General features: G+C 33.5%; 1 protein-coding gene across 1 annotated transcript in view; it reads right to left on the bottom strand.

The window, feature by feature from the left end:
* Positions 1–14192, bottom strand: part of LOC106461861 (transcription factor Sox-8-like) — a 39524-nt gene extending 25332 nt beyond the window's left edge. The window contains exon 1 of the mRNA XM_013921726.2: positions 13435–14192. Within this exon, the coding sequence (XP_013777180.1) occupies positions 13435–13847 (413 nt within the window). The 5' untranslated portion in view covers positions 13848–14192. The remainder of the gene's footprint in view (positions 1–13434) is intronic.
* Between the last annotated feature and the right edge of the window lie 9392 nt (positions 14193–23584).

The raw sequence follows: 23584 nt of genomic DNA, 5'->3' as shown, positions 1-23584 counted from the left end.
TGAATCTAGAAGAAAAATCTGCTTTGTTCATCGCAAGAAACCCTTTGTTGACTTGTATTATAAAAGGTATATTTTCACAAATATAAATCATTCAGCAGCAGTGTTTTGATTTGGTTAAAGTAAGATATGCGTTCATGTCAAGTAGTTTCTTTCGAGAGAGAACAGCGCAATGAGTCTCCAAGTTGTCATTAAGGTTATCAAATATATCATTTATTTTATCGGGTCTCTAATAATGCAAAAAAAAAATATAGTGTTTAGCCAGCCTTTCATTAATCTAAACTTCTTAATGTTTAACATAAATATTTTTTCCGTTAGTTGATCCTCTAATTTACATTAAATTCACTGGACCTCTGCCATTCATGAATTTGGCATTAAAGGTCAGAGTTTAAGTGGTATTAATAAAACAGTTCGTTTTGCTACTTTACAGACAGATAACACTGATTATAATTAATATTTATATATTACCGACTTGTTTGCATATCGTTCACAACTTCTAGGGTATACATATTGCAGTATGTTTCGTGAGGTTTCTTTGCCTTCTTACAGTCATCAATTTTACATGTAAAAATGAAATAGATAAGTGACCTCAGAAGTAATTAGTGGGATTAATTACAATATCATTCCTACTTTTGTTTAGTATGTAACTCATATGGTATTAGAAATCTTGTAACTACAAATTGTTGGACCCACAAGGAACTTGTTGCATAAATAGTTTAGAAAAATGTGTTTAAAAAGCAGTTTTTTTTTATGGTTAAACACTGGAGGTTCACATCAGAACCACGCATGAGGTTTTAAGACCATTAAACAGTCATTTTGTTTGAATTTTCTAAGACACAAGTAACTTTTTCTTGTACATTATGTTCTCGGTTTGTGAAGTTGTCATTACACGCCCTGTCTTCTGTTTTATTTTTTAACTTTTTAAATGGAAATTTCTGAAACTTGGATCTATATTGCTGATAAACCCACGCACAAGATTGTCCAAGTGTGTTGAAAACAAATGAAACGTAATAGGTTTTAGGTGATCGTATTCGAAACGTTATTGATTTTTTAACTAATCCCGAATATAGGGGCTCTTATAATTTAGCCTTTTCGCAAGAAAACTGTAAAACATGCAACATGAAAGGCATACAGTTGAATTCTGTTAGCTATCGCCGCCTGGTGCAAGCACTATTGATCATGTTGATTCTGTTAGATATTGCCGTCTGGTGCAAGCACTGTTGACCATGTTAATTCTGTTAGATATTGCCGCCTGGTGCAAGCACTGTTGACCATGTTGATTCTGTTAGATATTGCCGCCTGGTGCAAGCACTGTTGACCATGTTGAAATTCATGAGTAAAGAAAACTTGTGTTTCTATATGTATATGGTGAAGCTTGAAACCCTTGTACTTACATAGTTTGATGGGTTTAATTACAACACACACACACAAAAAAACTAGAAACGGTTGAAAACGCAATGATCATCAGTAAAACAAGTGTTAAGGATAAGTAAATGTAAAGTGATGATAGTACAACAGTCTTATATGCTTTAATTATTTATGGTCATAGTATAGTTTATAGATGTCATTGTGTTTCCTATCTCGCTAGGTAAGATGAAAAAAAATGCATTCGCTCTAAAGAATCTTTTATACCCGAGTAAACAGTTTTAAGCCCCCCAGTGGCAAAGCGGTATGTCTGCGGACTTACAACGCTAGAATCGGGGTTTCGATACCCGTAGTGGGCAGAGTACAGATAGCCCATTATGTAGCTTTGTGCTTAATTACAAACAAACAAAACAGTTTTAAATATCATTAGAGTATTAGTATATGAATTGAACTATTTCACAATAGGGTTTTAAACCTTCATAACATTTTTATGAGCTCTGACATTGAATTTTTGCCGGTGCATGTGATGTAATGTTTATGTGTTAAAATTAAAACTGTCTATAGCATTTAGAAATAATCCAAGCCATCGATGTAAGAAAACATGTAACACGTAAAATAACATTTGCAAAAGGCTCAGAAAACACAATTAGTATCGGGTCTATTTCCATTGAAGAAATGTTTAAAAAATTTGGTTTATGCTATCCAAACACCATATATAGTTATGAATGCAAGTCTTAAACATTGGTATTAAACAAAACTTAAGTGTTTACGTCAGTCCTCTTCTCCATTGCGCCAATAAATAAGCAACGAAGTTCATTAATTTAGATGTTGAAATTACCTAGACGTGTGTATTTATAAATGGACACTAAAAATGTGTCTATTTCTTCGACTTCTGGCTCCACATCGTCTACACTTCACCGATGACATGACGTTAAGAGCTTCTCAATGAGTGACGTGATGTTTGTTCGTATGTAAGGTTAACTTACGAGTGTTGTAAGAGCTTTAAATATCAGTTTTTTGTTGTTGTTGTTTTTCTTCAGTATAACTTTAGAAGAAAATCGCTCTCTCGACATGGGTGTGTCCACACAAAAAGCTGAAACAAATACACTATTGTAATGTTTTCAATATAAATGAGCAACTTAGAAACAACTATTTCTCTTATGCAGGTTGTGAGGAACATATAGATTAAGGCGGGATGAGTTGTCATTACACGCCCTGTCTTCTACTCTGTTTTTTAAGTTTTTAAATGGAAATTTCTGAAACTTGGATCTACATTGCTGATAAACCCACGTCTAAGATTGTCCAAGTGTGTTTGTGCTGAAAACGAATGAAACGTAGTAGGTTTTAGGTGATCGTATTCGAAACGTTATTGATTTTTTAACTAATCCCGAATATAAGGGCTCTTATAATTTAGCCTTTTCGCAAGAAAACTGTAAAACATGCAACATGCTCTTAGATACTTCCACTATACAGTGTCTATTGGGTGTTACTGTATGTTCTTAGATACTTCCACTATACAGTGTTTATTGGGTGTTACTCTATGTTCTTAGGTGCTTCCACTATACAGTGTCTATTGGGTGTTACTGTATGTTCTTAGATACATACACTATACAGTGTTTATTGGGTGTTACTCTATGTTCTTAGGTGCTTCCACTATACAGTGTCTATTGGGTGTTACTGTATGTTCTTAGATACATACACTATACAGTGTTTATTGGGTGTTACTCTATGTTCTTAGGTGCCTCCACTATACAGTGTCTATTGGGTGTTACTGTATGTTCTTAGATACTTACACTATACAGTGTTTATTGGGTGTTACTGTATGCTCTTAGGTGCCTCCACTATACAGTGTCTATTGGATGTTACTGTATGTTCTTAGATACTTACACTATACAGTGTTTTTTAGAACATACAGTAACATCCAATAGACGCTGTATAGTGGAAGCACCTAAGAACATACAGTAAAATCCAATAGACACTATATACTAGAAGTATCTAAGAACATACAGTAATACAGTAACATCCAATAAACACTGTATAGTGGAAGCACCTAAGAACACTAAGTAACACCCAATAAACACTGTATAGTGTAAGTATCTAAGAACATACAGTAACACCCAATAAACACTGTATACTAGAAGTATCCAAGAACATACAGTAAAATCCAATCAACACTGTATACCAGAAGTATCCAAGAACATACAGTAAAATCCAATCAACACTGTATACTAGAAGTATCCAAGAACATACAGTAAAATCCAATCAACACTGTATAATGGAAGTATGTTCTTGGATACTTCTAGTATACGGTGTTTAATGGATGTAACTGTATGTTCTTAGATACTTCGAGTATACATTGTTTAATGGATGTAACTGTATGTTCTTGGATACTTCTAGTATACGGTGTTTAATGGATGTAACTGTATGTTCTTAGATACTTCGAGTATACATTGTTTAATGGATGTAACTGTATGTTCTTAGATACTTCGAGTATACATTGTTTAATGGATGTAACTGTATGTTCTTAGATACTTCGAGTATACATTGTTTAATGGATGTAACTGTATGTTCTTGGATACTTCTAGTATACGGTGTTTAATGGATGTAACTGTATGTTCTTAGATACTTCGAGTATACCTTGTTTATTGCACGTCTCTCTGTGGCCTTATTACAAAACTCCTTATTACATAAATTCCTTCTAAACAACCCTAAAGTAAACCGAACATTGTTTCAGGTATTTCTTTAAAAAAAGAAAAGAAAACCTAATAGCATGTGGTTACCTATACTAATTAATAATGGTTCAATTCTGACGTATTTTACAACTAAACTAAAGAAAACAATCATTTTTTTTTTACAACACTATTTATTTTATTTCCTGTTATTGATTTGTTAACGGCTCTCCTGTCTTTTGATACTCTTCTATTTTTAAATCGTTAACTCCGATTGTTCGAGACATTTCTCTGCTTGTTATTGGTAACCTCATGTTCACTTGATATCTTAAACTTAACATGTATACAAAGGGGAACAGAGGAGGGGAAATAAAAGAAAGAATTGTTATAACCAGAACTACGAACTGCTGTTTTAGTTTTACATGAGAGGGAAATGAAGAAGGTCAGTAATACAAGCCATTCATTGAAGACAAGAGATAAGGAATGTTTGAAAAGTTAAAGATTACAACCAGAGACTTCTAACAGCTTCGAAGTTCACTATTTTTATTTCACTTCTCCTCATTCTTACTGAAATTTTAAGTATTCTAGTAACCTCCAAAGCCATTTAGTGTCTTTGATAAACTAAACATTGTTTGATCACATGATGACTCCGTAAGGACCCCAAAAAACGAAATACTGCACAAGTGAGACAAGTTGTTGGGTTTTTATGACTCTCATGTCTCCGTTGTGTCTACGATGACAGTGCTGATGAAATTTATACACTAACTTCTAACAACTTTTAAATGTAGGAAGACTAACAGACATATTACTAGCCTGCTCCGAGTCAAAGAAACAAGAACGGAGGAGAAACGTGTATGGGATTCATGGTATAAGTTTTCAGTAATCTGAGTTAAGTGGGTGTTTTTTTTTTATAGTTTGTGAGAAGCAGTTCAGAAAATGCACAAGAAGGAGAGAGAGCTTGCATGTCACGTTCACACTCGGTTTGAAAAAAAAAATAAACACACAAAAAAAAACTGGAGTCTGTTAAGCCAGGAATGTATCTAAATCTCTCTCTTGTTGAAACAATTGCGTAGTTCTTTCACAATAACCTTAGCAGGGTAAGATGACAGACAGTGTGGTTCATAATTATGTATCTCTACATTTCTCCTACAGAAGAAGAGTTAAGAACTGTGTTATCTTCTATACGTAAAGACACGAATGTTATTAACTTTCAAAAGTTACTGTATCATACAAAGACAGGCATGTTTGAAGGATTGATATACTTTACAGAAACATACCTATTACAAGTGAGAGAGAGAGAAGAAAAAACGTATATTTGGAATTTAACATATCGTTTACAAAGAAACGTCTTAACTTTCAAAACCTGCTGTATTATGTACTGAGAGACACGTGTGTACAAAGATAGCTATCATATGCACAAAGACTTAAACAGTTGCTAAACGTTATTTACAAAAAGACGGGGTTAAAGCGTTGATATATTAGTTTACAAAGTTGCGATATTATATACAACAGGGTTGTGCTTTATATAGATAAATACAAGGAGGAATTTGAATCGTGTACTCTGCATATGTAAAGGCACGTGTTTCATGGGTTGTTATATTATATACAGTATACGCAAAGAGGCGTGTTTCATGGGTTGTTACATTATATACAGTATACGCAAAGAGGCGTGTTTCATGGGTTGTTATATTATATACAGTATACGCAAAGAGGCGTGTTTCATGGGTTGTTATATTATATACAGTATACGCAAAGAGGCGTGTTTCATGGGTTGTTACATTATATACAATACACACAAAGGCGCGTGTTTCATGGGTTGTTATTATATACAGTATACGCAAAGAGGCGTGTTTCATGGGTTGTAATATTGTACACAATATACGCAAAGACACGTGTTTCATGGGTTGTAATATTGTACACAATATACGCAAAGACACGTGTTTCATGGGTTGTAATATTGTACACAATATACGCAAAGACGCGTGTTTCATGGGTTGTTGCATTATAGACAAAAGGGTGAGTTTAAAGTGTGATGTTTGTCTGAAAATGTGTGTGTTTAAAGGAAAGCTATATCAAGAAGACCAGGAAATTTTAATGTATTATATCTAAAACAATGTGTTTTGGAGGTTTATATATATATATATTAAAATGTTAATCGTTTGTTATACTTTACGTAAAGAACCACGTTTCTACGTTTGCTGTATTATATTTAAAACTATAGGTTTGGACGGTACGTATATAGAAGTAAAATTTGTAATAGGTTGCTATCCTTTATGTAAAGAGACACATTTCTACTAGTCTTCCCATCGCTAACAATTCTAATCAAACTAAAGGAAAACGCCATATTAAATTACGTATTTTCAAAGCTGTGTTAATTTTTAGTTCTGATCTATGGTGGCTTCCATTGATCAGAAGTTGAAATGTATGTTTGATATCTTTTGATCAGAAGCTAAGTATATGTTTGATATCTTTTGATCAGAAGTTGAAATGTATGTTTGATATCTTTTGATCAGAAGTTGAAATGTATGTTTGATATCTTTTGATCAGAAGTTGAAATGTATGTTTGATATCTTGTGATCAGAAGCTAAGTATATGTTTGATATCTTTTGATCAGAAGTTGAAATGTATGTTTGATATCTTTTGATCAGAAGCTAAGTGCATGTTTGATATCTTTTGATCAGAAGTTAAGTGCATGTTTGATATCTTTTGATCAGAAGTAGAAGGAGGGATTAATATGTCGGTCAGTAGACCCTTACATTTTATATTAAATTTTGTTATGCATTACTATCATTAACTCAAACAACCGAGTTTCGAGATACGTAGGCTGAAATCGAGCAAGAACTTGTGGAACACTGATCCAGATATTGGTCTTTATAATCTTTGTTAAGGTGAAAGTATGCTATAAAGCATTTTCGGAAATACTTTTAAAGGCTATCAAATCGTTGAAATCTTTTAGGTTATTTGATTTCTAAGTACTTGGTGTTGTTGTTTTTGTAAAGATATTAAACATGCACTTAACTTCTGATCAAAAGATATCAAACATGCACTTAACTTCTGATCAAAAGATATCAAACATGCACTTAGCCAGTCGTAGCCAAATGGTTAATATTTCTTTGCTTATAAATACAGCACTATCAAATTTACCAGGTTTGTGCACGATATAAGGTTTAATTTATTTATTTGTTTGCAAAATTTATGGTTCCTGAGAAATGAGTAAGTGACCATGACTGTTTGTCAATTCATCACCCCTTACACTTATTTTTCACATCTGTTATCTGTTCGTGCCATGACCCTAATAAATTAAAACTATTAAGTGATCCGGATTCGTATGATATCCTGTTAAACTGGCATGTCATCTTGGTTCGATAAAATCAACTTCATGTTGGCCTTCGTTGCAAGAGTAGAGGATTCCAAACAAAATGTTTATGCAAGGAACTCGCCAATTAATTATAATCATAACATTTGCTTTCCTTACAGAAGTACTTTTTTTTATGTTAGAAAATCCTACAAAGAAAATGGACCGATTCGTTTATCTCCGCATGTAAAACTATGTATATAATTGTTTTAATATTTTACACATGCACTATGATATATATATATATACATATTACTTAAATATGTTTACAAATTTAACACCCCCTTTCTGTGCATGAGCCTGAAATATGGATTACTTACAGTATATATCACATAATTCAGGAGGCTGAGTGACTGGTCCTTCATTAAATCATAGTTATTCAGTTTTGAAGTTTTGTACAACGAGAAACGTTTACTTATGACTGTTTTAGAAGGTCTATTGTATAACCTCTGCAGTGTAATGGTACAGCAAATTTCACAATGCTTCAAGAACCTACTATTTTCGTTTTCTGCTAACAATGTAATTGAAGATTCTTTGAAATTAATAGTTGGCATATTGCCTTGATGGCAAGAGGTTCTTTGATGAACAAGCTTCTTTCATTACAAGCTGAAAGATGAATGTTTTTTTAATTGGAATGTCATACGCATTTTGCACGTGTGCTCTATAGAACTGTTATATACAGAACAGTTGCTGAGTGCTCACTTTATAACTTACTGAGTAAACATCTGGTAGTGGAGCCAATGTGTATAGCCTTTTGAGCACAAAAGACTGACTGGTTTGTGGACAGTTACTTTACTATCTTGGGAGTTTACCTTTACATAAAAAACAAGAAAAAGCTATCGTTAACATATCTGGTACAATAAACAGGTTTGAATTCAGAAGGACAATAATTTAACCACTTCTTATTATGGTGACACACGAATAAGTTAGTTAGGCTAATGCCTACACTAGAACCCATAGCAACACCATCAGTTTGTTCATTGATCTCATTATTAAAGGTGAAAGTACCAAATTCCAATTGTTTCTTATAGTGCCATCACTTTGATAGACCATGTCAGTAGTCTCAGTGAGAGGAATATTGGTAGTTGAAGATCCAACATAAAAACTGACCATACAGGTTTTGCAAAGCTCATATTTTTAAACATTGTTAGAAAATGTAAAACTATCACTATCAGCGTTGTTGGAATATATGAAATATTTTAGAAAGGTATTTAGAAAATTAACGTATAATTAAAAGTTCCAATATTAGAAAAAATAGGCCTCATAGGTGTGTTTTCTTTGTGTTTTTAATAAGTTATATGTGATAAGAACTAATGGGTCTAATGTCATTGTAAACAACATTACAAATAATGTTATATATTTTTTTAACTGACGAGAATTTTGCGTTTTCTTGTATGTTAGAAATGACTTTAGCACACACACACATGCATAATGACGTCCAACCTTCATCGTCATTATTAATGACTGTAATAGGATCGTTGTATTAGAGGACTGCCACTACAGTGTGATTTACGCTAACAACTTCTTGGTACTTAAGGAAAACTTCCTGTCGCAGTGTAATTAGAAAAATAAAAAACAGAGGAAAAAACAACAAAATAACTAAATACAGATATGTACTATGTAACTTCACTTTTTCTTTTGACCACGCCAGAAAGACCAACGTCCGCCTCCTCACATTCTTTGTATCTTAGCGAAATGTAAGCCTGATTTGTTTTTTACTAACCTAAAATACTTTAGTATTCTTAAGGGAAATAACACATAATTTAACCGATTCGTAAACTGTATGGGAAAACAGACTCTTGAGGATAATTTCTCTATTCATTGCGGTTTGCTAAAACGACAGAAGTATATATATATACCAATTCATGAGTAAACTAAAAAAAATGACAGTAATGAAGAAATGAACTTTACATTGGTTAAAGCAATACTAAATTAAGCTGTTTGTGCGCTACGCCAATATCGTCAACTTGTGTAACCGTTCGTATCATTTACACGGAAATTATTGCCTCAGTGAATAGCTTTTATAGATAACGGCTCTAATTTGATTAGACTTTAAAATTTTTGATTTGGTAGAATATAACTGCCGGACTTACAACGCTAGAATCCGAGTTTCGATACCCGTAGTGAGCAGACCACAGATAGCCCATTGTGTAGCTTTCTCCTCAATTACAAACAAAAAATAGAATATAACTGAATATGTATATATATATAGAGATAGATATCAAGACAATTGTATAACAATTATTTAATCATTCAAATATGTACACATTAAACAAAACGGTAGAAAGTGGGTTAATTCCAAGCAATGATCCCCCACTAAGTCTTTCAAATTTTCGATACACAGTTTTTGAAACTGCCCTTACCGTTAATTTAACTGAAGTTCGTGAACATGCAAACGCAGTTCCTGTGAAATACAACTTCCTTTCGTCAGCACCTTGTAGCTTACTTTTTGGTTATTTCAGTTCCAAATTCCGTGTATAACCTTCTTTGTAAGCCAGTGACTTTTTCCAGGGCAACATACAATGAATGATTTTTGCTTTGTGTTTGTTTGTTTTTTAAAATCAGAAAGTTGCCTAAGCTGTTCAAAAATTCCCCTGTTTTGATTGATTATGAATCAGATTGGAAAACGAAACTCTAATTCGAGTTGTTTGAAAAAATTTAATAGCTAACCCTGACTAAAAAATATGCACCGAGCAGCAAAAACTTCAGTTTTTTTCGTGTTAAGGCTGGCCATCATATTTTTATATAACCACCTTATACTCAGTCGTTTCTTGATTCTAAACAGCTTTTGTGATAGTATCTAAAAACAACAACATCTTAATGTGCACATCCCTCTTATTTCTTGCCTGGGATTGGGCTTAATGAGCATGCGGGCTGAGGATCGGAAGGTTCAAGAATGGAGCCGCAATACGTCGTTGAAGATGCTCTGCATTTTCATCTATGGGAGCGTTATAACCGTGACAGTCAATTCCGCTGTTCGGTTAAGAGTAGCTTGTAGATGGTTGGTGCTGCTGATTGGTTGTCTTCCTTCCAGTACTAAACTGGAAACTGTTATGTCTAAATATTGGGATTTCTGACCTGATTATTTAGTCCATGTTTCGGATAAGTCACTGTTCAGGTTGAAAATATGCAATACCAAAATAGTAATTTTTTTTGTCTTCAGTTTATCGATTTTTAGATAGATATGCTACGAGTTACCTAATGCCTTCATAGATTCTCCAAACTAGAAACAAAAAAGTTCTAATTTTAATGTTTGCATTAAAGTAATCTATTGTTCACGTAAAATTATCTCTCATTATGACCTTTCGGTTTCATTAATACTTAGTTCACTTCTTTAAGATTAGCCCCCCAGTGGCACAGCGGTATGTCTGCGGACTTACAACGCTAGAAACCGGGTTTCGATACCCGTGGTGGGCAGAGCACAGATAGCCCATTGTGTAGCTTTGTGCTTAATTACAAACAAAACAAAATCTTTAAGATTAATATATTACATTATGTCGTCCTTTTAGTTCTTAACGGTTCTCAGAATGGGTTTTACACAATCATGGTTCTGTGAAATGAGTCTCAAGAACGCACAGAATGCATTCGTGCATAGTTGAGTAATCCATCAAAAATATACAAAAATGTCACCTTAAGCTGTGTTCAAATGTGAATGTATGCGTTTTTTATATGTGCACAAACGTAACTGAGTGTCAATAAGTTTAATTGACGTTTTAATTAAAACGTTATAAATAAATATTGTTTCACTTATTTTTAGCATTATTTCAAAAACATATGTATTTCTTAAAATTCCAAAGTAAAACTCTGCCATAATTTACCAAGTGTTTTTAATTTGTAAATACTTACGAAAATGTTAAAATGACCAGAATGAGAGTTAGCTGATTTGCACTTGAGCCCTGTAAGTTAGTATTAGCACCAGGGGACTAGCTTGGGTCGGGAGACCAGGGGTTCTATAATGAGCAGGATAAGAGTTATCTTATTGGGACTTAAGCCCTGTAAATTAGTACCAGCTCCAGGGGACTAGCTTGGGTCGGGAGACCAGGGGTTCTATAATGAGCAGGATAAGAGTTATCTTATTGGGATTTAAGCCCTGTAAGTTAGTATTAGCACCAATGGACTAGCTTGGGTCGGGAGACCAGGGGTTCTATAATGAGCAGAATAAGAGTTATCTTATTGGGACTTAAGCCCTGTTAGTTAGTATCAGCACCAGGGGACTAGCGGGAGTCGGGATTCCAGGGGTTCTATAATGAGCAGGATAAGAGTTATCTTATTGGGATTTAAGCCCTGTTAGCTAGTATCAGCACCAGGGGGGACTAGTGGGTTAGGAGACCAGGGGTTATTTAATGAGCAGAATAAGAGTTATCTTATAGGGACTTAAGCCCCGTTAGCTAGTATTAGCGCCAGGGTATTAGCGTGATTCAAATAGAACAGTGTTGTTAACGTTCTGCTACAAATGTTACAAGGCTCTGGATTAATACTTAACATATATAAATAGATATATAGTTAGCTAGATAAATTGATGGATTTTTGCTTTGTTTTCTTGCTATGACTAAAGAAATGGCTCACTTTGGTATAGAATTATACAGTTCCTGCAATTAGACTATGCTGCAACTGGAATACCAAATTGCAGAGCTTAATTTTGCATAATTTCTGTCCAACTTCATGAAAATAATGCGATCTTTGATATGATCCTAGATTTAAGAATTTTAAGGTTCGGGATCCAACTTTCAATAATATTACTGAAAATAATATAAATTTTTTCTTGTAATACGGGTGATTTAAAGATGCATCTTCCGTCTTAAAATTGATGTAAGCTACAAAAGGGGAAAAAAAAATGTATTTAACCTTTGTGTTTGACCACTGCTTCAGCTTATTTTGTACATCCAAAACCATCAAACTTTGATAGTTTTTAAACTTTGGTCACAAGTTTTGAGAAATCAAAAGATTAAGATAATTATAACAACAATTCTCTAAATTACAAGTTTATTTCATTGGAAAGATAATTTTTATCGGCATTTTTTCCTGAGGGTGTGTAGGCGGGACGTTTAGTTACATGTCCTATCTTCAGATAGGACAAAGTTTATATGTCAAATTATGTAACGATTACATACAGTGTCTGAAAATCATGTTAACAGATGTTTTAATCCAAGTCGGACACTTACTTGTTTATGAAATATAAGACTTTCAATGCTATTTTGCACTATTCTTTTTTTGCATTTGTTTTATTCTTCTTTTGTGTGTGTGTGTGTGATAACATCGTTTCATTATTCAAAGTCATATTTTTCATTTCTGCGCGTTCTCTTTTCACGTGAAGCGTCTTACACTAGGTCATCGCTGTTATTTTTAACACCGCCTCGTAGAAATAACGTTTCAGAAAAACTGTCATTAAGTAAGTTAAGAAAATAAATAAACTCTTTTCTAAACAGTGTGATGGCTTATATAATTTTTTGTGGCTTTGCTAGAATACCACGAGTAATATAAAGTAACTGTTAATTTTCTTGACGAGTTGGTGGAGTAGGGAACTTAAAGGCACTTAGTGGCACAGTGGTTAGCGTGTCGGACTGTGGACCCAAGGAAGTTACGGTTCGTGTCTTGTTACCTCATTAAACAAGTCGCTCTCCGCTCTTTGGAGCCGTTGGTGCGTTATAAGAGCGACGGTCAAATACCACTATTTGTTTAACACAGCCCAAAAATAATCAAAAGGAACTTCCTGTTAACCAGCTGAGTTTCCTCTAATCTATCAGTTCCGAATTAGTGTCTGCTAGCAGAGACAGCCTGTTTGTAAGTTCGTGCGAATATGTCAAAGCATCCATTGGATCTCGATGGTATTATCTTCAACTGTAGCTTTTTTTATTATTATTTAAGTGGTATACATTGCCTACAATTATTACTAAATATCTTTGTGCAAGATTTCTTTCACTAGCCTGATTTAGGTTTAGGAAATATAAAGGCAAATAAATAATTAAACAAAACTTCTAAAGCAACCTTATGTTTCTGTTTTATCATAAGAAGAGTCAATTCGAAAAATGCTGGATTGATGTAACTTACCTCCACAGTTTCCCGAGGGTCTTGCTGAGTTCAGCGTTATGCAAATGGGGGTACTGGTCTGCCAGCTTCCTTCTAGCGGCCTGAGCCCAGACCATGAAGGCGTTCATGGGTCGTTTCACGTGGGGTTTCCGCTTGTCCGAGCTGCTGGGGCGAGTAGGGGTTGGCACGAGTGTCCAGTGATACCCCTGGAATACGCGGCTGACAGCGTCACGAATGGTCTGTGGAAAACGTCCGCTTTCACTACCCGAGTCTTGTTCACTGTCTCCGGTCTCTTCAGCATCCAGTTCTGACCGTTCATTGTCCGAATCCAGTTGTTCGTGCCCGTGGACCTCAGCTTGATCGGAGAAGGATGTTTGTTCAGCAGAGTTGGAATGGTCACAACTATCGGAATCAGAAGCACGAAATTTGGACATCTCGTTGATTCCAATAATGTGAAATAAACCTGACAAAAGGGTCGTTTACTCCAATATATTTTCTCTGATAATGTGATGTTTTTAAACTGTACAGTTGTCTGTTAACAGAATAGAATACCAGGTTTTGTACGCTACCGGTAAGCCTAATTAGGTCCACGCCTCCCTCAACACAACCTGTTGACTCTTATGCCATCCGCACCCAACAAGGGAGTTCGCTAGTTTGTGTGCTTCGGCGTCGCTTGTTCGCGTGATTTCTACTCTAGGTCCCGCCTTTCCTGCAGACAGTCTGCTTACAAAGTGCGTTACCAGAGATGGGTGAACACAGCGCACACTTCTGTGGGAACGAACCCTGATCTCCGCCCCACTAGTTTGTTCCTAAAGATAAGTGTCAGTCGTGTTTTGCCACGCCCCCTACTCAACAACACTCAGCGATGTAAGATTGCCGAAAATTAAGATTATTTACGAGCGAAAACGTCAAGTATATGCGACTGTACATTTTACAAAAAAGTACACACAAAAATTTTAAAGCTGTCGCATCGTATGAGCAACATTTTTTATCTTTTTCTTTTGTTGACAAAATTGTTTGACTGTCGGTCTGTGAATAAAGCTGTTGCATCTGTGGCAGTAACAAAATGTTTTCCCAAAGGTCAGAGGTGAAAACTATTAAAAATGTAGTGCATAATAATGGAAAAATATGATAAAAAAAAGCACTGATCGAATATGCTTGTGTGTGTTATAAACATTATAGGCTTTCGGGACTGGTCCAGTCATAGGCTAATTAAAGATAAGCACATCCAGACTGTGGCCTGAAGATTCACGGTTCGCGTGCCCTTACCGCAAAATAGCGCCTCGCGCATTGGTGAACTTGGGTGCGTTAGAAAGGTGACGGTCAAATCCCACCATTCGTTCTAACAAGCGTACTCCAAGAATTGGAAGTGGGAGCTGTTGACTAGCTGCATTCCCTCTAGTCTATATATTCAAAATCAGGAACTCCCCAGTGGCACAACGGTATGTCTGCAGACTTACAACGCTCGAAATCCGGTTTCGATACCTGTGGTGGGCAGAACACAGATAGCCCATTTTGTAGCATTGAGCACAATTACAAACAAACAAAATTAGGGGGGTATGTACAGACATCCCTTGAGCTAGTTTCTGAAACAAGCTTTCAGAATTTACTCATTATCATTTTTGTTTTCTTTTACAATTATCGAGTCTTATCAAAGAAATCTTGAGTTCAAGAGATTAGTTTACCATTTGTATAAACTTCTGAAAACCAGTCATTTGATATTTTTATATGTCCTAAGTTTTACTAAACATTGGAGTTTCTACTATTTTACTGAAAAAGTCACAGAAATGGAAGAGATTTGTTGGAAAAGCAGATAAAACAAGGGGAGGGGTACTCATCAGAGCGCATACCTCCGCCATGCAGCGTTGATTATATTCGGCTCTCAAAAAATATGAAGATGTGTCCGCATGTCCGTCATTATGAACGAACAAGAACTATATATCTGACAGAACAATGAGGAATAATATTCTACATAGGTCCACCAAGATTCATCAAAATCCGATCATTTTTGAGTGAGTTAGAGAACATAAATAGTGTGAAAAATTCGGTCCCCATGTAAACAAGTAGGATTTTTTTTATTTTCGTGACCTTGCTGTAACCTTGGCCTTTGACCTTGACCCTCAAAACTTATCACTTCTAAGTTTGGTCATAGTCCAAATGTATAACTACTTTCGCCCAAATCCATTCAGCCGTTTTCGAGAAATTTTGCTGACAAACACACACACAGGGGATGAAACATAACCTCCGTCCATCTTCGGTGGCGGAGGTAACAAGGGAGAGAAACAGGTATAGTTACAATATATATATATATATACACAGAAAACTTGGTGGATAAACAGATAAGTAAGGAAGTGGAGTTATTGAGAAACAGTTGCACGTACAAATGAGTGTGTAATATATGCCTACCATTAGATTTACACATACAGATGACGTGTACCCGAAATCACGAGCCAATAGACCGACATTTTTACATATGAAAAGTCATTTGGGCGAATAAACTGGTAGGTTTAGTTTGGTTTGGTTGTTGTTAAGCGCAAAGCTACACAATGGGCTATCTGTAGACTGTCCACCACAGGTATCGAAACCTATTTTTAGCGTCGAAGATCTGCAGCCTTGCCTTTGAGCCACTGGGGGTGAGCAAACAGGTAGGAATATAAGTAAATGGATGAACAGAAAAACAGAGTAAATGCGCATACGCAGGTGAGAGGACAGATTAATGCAGAGGTTTATCAAATGGACACTATACAATGAATTGGGAAGCATACAATGTTGTATGATCGGGGGTTAGGGTTACACGTGTGTAATTTTATACGCTGTAGCATAGTGTAAATAGTAATCAAGTGACACTGTATGACCAACAGCTACACGTGTGAAAGTTTGCTTGCTGTAGCAGAGTATGGATTGTAACCAAGTAATACTGTATGACCAAGGGTTACACGTGTGGAATTTTATATATATTGTAACATAATGCAAATAGTAACCATGTTGTAATGTATGATCAGTGATGAATTCGGTTAGAGATTCTAGTGTTAATACTTGTTTTTAAGTGCTCTCGTTTCAAGGTGTTACACTTACACAGTAAAATTGGCCTTTGAACATTATATGAACTTGAGTTATTTCTCGTATATTGTTATGACTTTGTGATAAGAACTGGTAAGGAATGAAAAAAAAAAAACAAAGAAAAAAACGAAGTAGGTGATTTGTATTTAAATCTGAAATAAACTTTGGCTTTGCCAAAGTATATTTCGTACTTTACGTTAAGCCTAATGTCGAGTAGTAAAAGGATGGCTAATTAGGCTGAAGGAAGTAGTTTAGGAAATTCAAACACATCTAAAAGAACAATAAATATAATTGCAGAAGAAGTTCCTGAACACTTTAATGATATACAAATATGGAAGGAAAAAAAATATTTCCTTGAAGTCAAGATAAGTAATTTGAAAAAATTGAGGAATGGAAATATCTTTATTAAAACGGAAGATAAGTTGTAGTATAGTAAATTTATTGGAACCATGGAACCCAGAAATGTTTAACAAAGCCAAGATTAATGTCACACTTCCTAACAAAATGCACGGACAAAAAATTGTGATAATCAAAGGAATTAACTATTCTATCAAGCCAGAGGATATTATATAGGAATTAAAGAACCAAGGGATTGAAAATAGCAAGGTAGAAAGAATAATCAACAGAAGAACACAAGAACCAACGATAACTATAAAGCTTAAAGGTGTTTTAAAAAATGAATATGACTCTTTTAGGCTTATAAAAATGGTTTTAAAGTAGAATTTTGGACATTTTAAACTTGAAGAATATAGAAAACCTTCATGCCAGTATTACAGTGTTTTAATGTGCCCGCAATATGGACATATAGCTAACACTTGTACTAACATTATAAAATGTGTAAGGTGTGTGCAGAATCATGAAGTGAAAGATTGTACATTGTCAAGAGCACAATCGAATTGTGTAAACTGCAATGAAAATCATCATGCAAGCTCAAGAAATTGCAATTATTATAAGGAAAAGAAAAATAAACTTCAAAACACAACTAAAACAAGTGGAGAAAAAAACATATGCTAAAATTCTCAAAGAACCTCCTCACAATGTGACTAAAACCTTATTGAAAGAATTGTTGAATGATTTAAAAGATAAAATTTTACATAGTATTACTCTGATTTTAGCAGACATTCTTATTAAAATTAAAGATCCCAAAACAAGCAGAAGTGATACTGTTAAATATGAATGTGATAGTTTGAAAAATCAATTAGATTTTTAAACTAGATTTTAAAATAGTTTATCAGAAAGTGACTAACCCAAGAATCTTTACTTGGAATACATGAATATGAATAATATAGGTGTTACATCTATTAATATTCAAGGAGGTATTAACAGTAAATGGAATGAATTATATCTAATAACATTAAAATAATATGTATATCTGAAACTAGATTTACCAAATATAAAAGTTTTAATATAAAAGATTTTGATATTTACAGAAAAGACAGAAATCCAGATGAACATAATCTAGGTTTAGTTACTTTAGTACAGTCAGATATTAATTCAGAATTAGTTACAACTTTTAACTCTACTGATGATGAAATTTTAGATATTGATATCTGGATCAATCAAATAAAGATAATTATAGCTAATTTCTATACTTTGCCAAAAAGTACCCATATTTTAATGTTTTTTTTTAATTTGATAAGATATAATTCAAATATGTTGATATTGGGAGATTTAAATAGTAAACATACTGCTTTTGGATGTAAAAAATTAATGAAAATCTTCTATTAAATATTATCGATGCTTTTAACTTAATAATGTTAAATGATGAAAGCTATACCTATACTAACAATAGAACTGGAGAATCAGATATACTAGATTACATCCTGACTACTGACAAATGGGGTCCATATAGAAGAAAATTTGAAGTAGGAGATGAAGTAAATAGTGATATCATCTCCCTGTAACAATATACTTTGATCAAATAAGAAATGATGAAAATAAAAAAAAGAGTATAAAATTAAATACAAGATTAAAAATGCCGATTGGGGTAAATTTAATGATATTTTGGAAAAGAATTAAATGGTTATAATTTTGAAAAGGCTGAAAATAAAGATCAATTAGAAGAATATGTCAGTATTATCAATAATGCTTTTAAATTAGCTGTAAAAAATAGCATGCCGAGATATAAACAAAAAAAAAAACAAGTTGGAGTTTCACCAAAGAAATTGAAATTGCTATCAAAGAAAATAGGAAATTTAAGAGACTATATATATATATATATATATATATATGAAAAATAAGTAAAGTATATTACAAAAAACTTTTTAATAAACAACAAAGAATAGTGAAAGAATTAATTAATAAACAAAAAATTAAAGATTTCAATGAGTATTATGAAGATCTGGATAGTGAAAAAGATGCAAATAGCTTTTGGAGAAAATTTAATGTTAATGATGGCAATGATAAAATTAAAGTGCCTGAGCTTGTAAGAAATAATATAATTGCCAAAACTGATAAAGATAAAGTAAATTTGTTTAAAGATATGATGTGTGAAATAACTAAAGAAAAAAAAGATATATTTTAATTAGGTGTGATATACAAATGTAAATGAAAGAATTAATAAAGACGTTAAGTTAAATTATAATCTTCCTGTCAACATTAATGATCCCCTAGTTGATAATGAAAATGAAAACTCTTTAAAATTTAATATGTGTAATATTGAGATTAATGAAATAATTGAAACCATTAAAAACATTGATAAAAAACATCTTCAGGTTCTGTTGAAATACAATACATAATGCTTAAAAATTTTAACAGTAATGTATATAGAAAATTAGTAAAAACATCTATAATTTGTCTATAAAATCTGGTTATATTCCTAGTTTATGTAAATTAAGCATCATAATAATGATACCCAAATCCAATAAAAGTAAGAAAGACCCCAATAATTATAGGCCCTTTAGTTTGATCAGCTGTTTGTTTCAAATTAAAAAAAAATCAATAATAGATTGTTAAAATTCCTTGAAAATAGTATATTGTCAAATCCTTATCAAACATGTTCAAGGGAAAAAACACCAAACAACAGACAATCTAGTCAGACTAACAGAATCTGTTGTAAATGGTTTTAACTATAAAAATCCCACTGCAGTGGTGTTACAGGACATTGAAAATGTTTTTGACAAAATCTGTCAAAATGGTTTAATTCATAAATTAATTTGTGATTTTAAGCTACCCTATCTTATAACCAAATGCTTATGCAGTTTTATTGAAAATAGGAAAAATAAAAAAAATTAAATAATATTTATTCAGATTCATATGTAACCGAGCTAGGAGTACCACAAGGTACATTTTTATGTCCTCTACTCTTTAGCATCTATACTAATGATATACCTGTATCTACAACCAACATAGGTACTACCAATTTTGTACAACATACAGATGACATAACCTACTGGGTAACAAATTATACAGTACCAAGAATAAATTTTGGAAAATTTACAACTAGCCATAGTATATTTACAATTATGTTGTCATTTATGGAGAAACTATTTAAATCCTATTGTGTTTTATAGAATGAATGATATTCTTAAAAGAAGCATAAATAAAATTAAAAAGGCTAAGTTACAAATATATATAATACCTAATATAGAAATTGTTGAAAATATGAAATATCTTGGTATTATATTTGACAGGAAATTAACATGGAAAAAACATGTTAATTCCTTAGTTAAGAAGGGATGGACTGGAATAAACTATATAAGGAAAATTGTCTGTAAATATGGTGGATGTACTAGTTACACTATATTCAAAATATAGAAAGTATTTATAAGAGCACTATTTGAATACATTTGTTGTTCATGTTCAAACATTAATATTAATAATTTAAAGATTTTACAAACTATTCAAAACAATATTTTAAGAAGTGCTACAAAATTTCCAGTTTAAGAGCCTCTAAAATTTTTACATGAACAGTTTTCTTTACCATTATTGAAAGAAACATTTAAATATTTAACACAAAGGCATCACAACAAAAATAAGAAATCCTACTTGTTAAAAGAAATTATCACGAAAACCAGTTTTAGAAGATTTAGCAAATATAACTCGCCTTTTAGTCTATATTGTTATAAATCTTAGATATGTATATATATATAAGTAAAGTTTTAAATTTTATATATCCACAATTTTAATTTAATTATAGTATTTTATGGTTTTAATGAATTTTAATTTTATTATAATTTTGTTTAATAATTTAAATTGCATGAAATTGTTTTTTTTTCAATTTGTAAGTTTATTGTATACATGATTGGTGGAGGAGGTTATTTCAACCTGGTACACCATTCCTCTCTTGTATGTATGACCAAGAGCTACAGGTGTGAACGTTTACACCCTGTAGCAGAGTGTAAATAGTAACTAAGTCTAAGATGAGTAACTTTTATGTTTTAAAAAATTGAACTTTTAATTTGGATACTACATTACTATGATAGATGACTAGACAGATAAACAGGAATGGGCTGACAGGTATTGGGAAGGAGAAGCTGATAACTGAATTGATTAAATCAATGATGGATGGTCATGGATATAGACTTATACATATATATTTAGATGTACTTCCACAGGGTCACTGAAAGTGTTCTGTTTCAAGGGTAAATAAATCCAAAATTAAGAGTAACAAATATATTTATTTCTTGCTTTAAAGTTGATATGTCATGCTGTGTTGTAGCTTACAGGGTGCATAATTCTTCTGTGATTCATGGCATGCGCACGTTTTACTGACGTCAAGACAGTACTTTAAGTTTCCCTTTTGTGACGTCGTTTTAATGTCTACTGAGTAACTGACAACACACTACTGTATGGTGGTGTGATTGGTTAAAACAGGTTATAAATGAAATGTCAGATTGATGGAGGCTATGACAGACTGATTATGTAGATAGACAAATCAACAGAAAATTCAGCAGCTACATAATATATAATTGGTGATAACAGCCTGCTGAACGATTTCTGTTATTTATAATCATAGTCATCAAACTTCTGTAAAACATATAGCTTAATAGTACGTTATCTCTCCTTTGAGTGGAAAGGTAACTGATTACTGGGGGGATATAAAACTTTAGTTATGTAATATTGTATCTCTTAATAGAATTGTGCAACATGCTCAGCAGCACCCATTGTTAAACAAAGCTGTCGTTCAAGGTTTATTCTTGAATAACAATATTTTGGATCGTTAATTTAAGGACCCATCCGTTAAGGGATAAAAAGGTAGATAGAAAATAAATTAAAAACGTTTATTGTATTTTAATAAATAGGTTTCGTCTGATATATTTCAGTAGCGATATTTCTACTCCAGAATAAATTCTAGTAGCTGATCCAAGAACTATCAGTTCTGTTTTGTTCTTCTACGATATGGTGAATGTATAGTAGAGTTTTGTAGTGTAATAACATCTTTTAGGGGGGGGGGGATCATATACTATGGTTTATGCACAAACTTCATTAAGTTGTGAAAATGTCCCCAAACTAGACTTTTAACTACGTCCCCAGTGGCACAGCGGTATGTCTGCCGACTTACAACGCTAGAAACAGGTTTTGTGTAGCTTTGTGATTAACTTGAAACAAACAAACAAACAATGCGCTTTTTGCTATTTGATTGGAATACAGGTTATGTTGAAATGGATTTATTAGTCAATAATAAACGTTGTGATGATTTGGTTTGTTATAACTAACACACGTGATTGAGAGGGTATTATTTTGTATGCCTACTCTATGTCCACGAGGATCTTACTACTGCTGTAACTCTAGCTAAAGGTATCAAACGCCCCTTTACAACGTATAGGTGAAATGATTTTTATTCACAGATAACAGATGAGCAGAAAGAAATTTTATTCTACAGCTCAGCTTGTCTAAGTATTCCAGTTTATCGTTTACCATTGTCAACCTGTTACTAGTATGCTCTGCTATATGTGTACTTAGTATGATAATAATACATTTAATAAGTAAAATCAATTTAAAATTTGTAAAACGACGTCTGCTATGCAAATGACTATTAATTCCATGAACCTGCACCGGAACAGTATTCCCATAACAAAAGATATTATTAATAACCTGCTATTTACGTAAGACACCTTTTTATAATAACATTTAATGAGCTTATTCATAAATTACAAAAACGGAGGAAAATTAAACAGATTTCAAAAATCTTTCACTCTTAAACAACTGTTGTCGTGTGTGAAAGTGAGTTTTACACAAGATGATGCCCGGCATGGCCAGATGGTTAGGGGGCGCTCGACTCGCAATCTGAGGGTCGCGGGTTCGAATCCCCGTCACACCAAACATGCTCGCCCTTTAAGCCGTGGGGGCGTTAAAAATGTGACGGTCAATCCCACTATTCGTTGGTAAAAGAGTAGCCCAAGAGTTGGCGGTGGGTGGTGATGACTAGCTGCCTTCCGTTTAGTCTTACACTGCTTAATTAGCGATGGCTAGCGCAGATAGCCCTCGTGTAGCTTTACGCGAAATTCAAAACAAACAAACAAACACAAGAAGATCTAAATGTACAGGTGTTGCTTATTTGTTTTAGTATTTAAGCGCAAGGTTGCACCTTAGGCTATCTAGGTTGTTTCCATTGCAGGGATCAAACCTCAGCATCTAGCGCTATAAGTCCTGAAACTTGTCACTGAGCCACCGGGGTCATATTTGTTGCAATTCCCGATCATCTTATGTTTGATATTAGATAACTCGTGTTTTGAGTTGAAATTTCTCATAACTTTTTATCCAAATATCTCGTTTAACCATTGATCGCTTACAACAAAAACAAAACTTAACCTACGTGAGCATTGACAAAATTTCCCCGTAGGGGTTTCTCATTACGGTCTTCAATGTGTGGTCGAACAGTTCAAGAAAACGTAAGATGTCGCTGTCCACAAACATATCCGTATGTAACGACTGTACTTTTTATATTACGCATACACACGTGCTCTTAGTTACCCAAGTGAAACACCGATAAAGATTAGGTTTGCAAACGCGAAAAGCTTTACGCAACCTGTCAGCGCTCCTCGCGCTTTACACCAACTTGTGTTTTGGCTAAAACAAAACAAAGAACAGCACATGGGAGGATATTTTCCTGCCGGAAGGGGGGGGGGTCTTCTTGTTCGAAAAGCTACCAAATATTCAAATACGACTG

The sequence above is a fragment of the Limulus polyphemus genome, unplaced genomic scaffold (genome assembly GCF_000517525.1).
Source record: "Limulus polyphemus unplaced genomic scaffold, Limulus_polyphemus-2.1.2 Scaffold1047, whole genome shotgun sequence".
NCBI lineage: Eukaryota > Metazoa > Arthropoda > Merostomata > Xiphosura > Limulidae > Limulus > Limulus polyphemus.
This window is presented reverse-complemented; position numbering and strand designations above follow the sequence as displayed.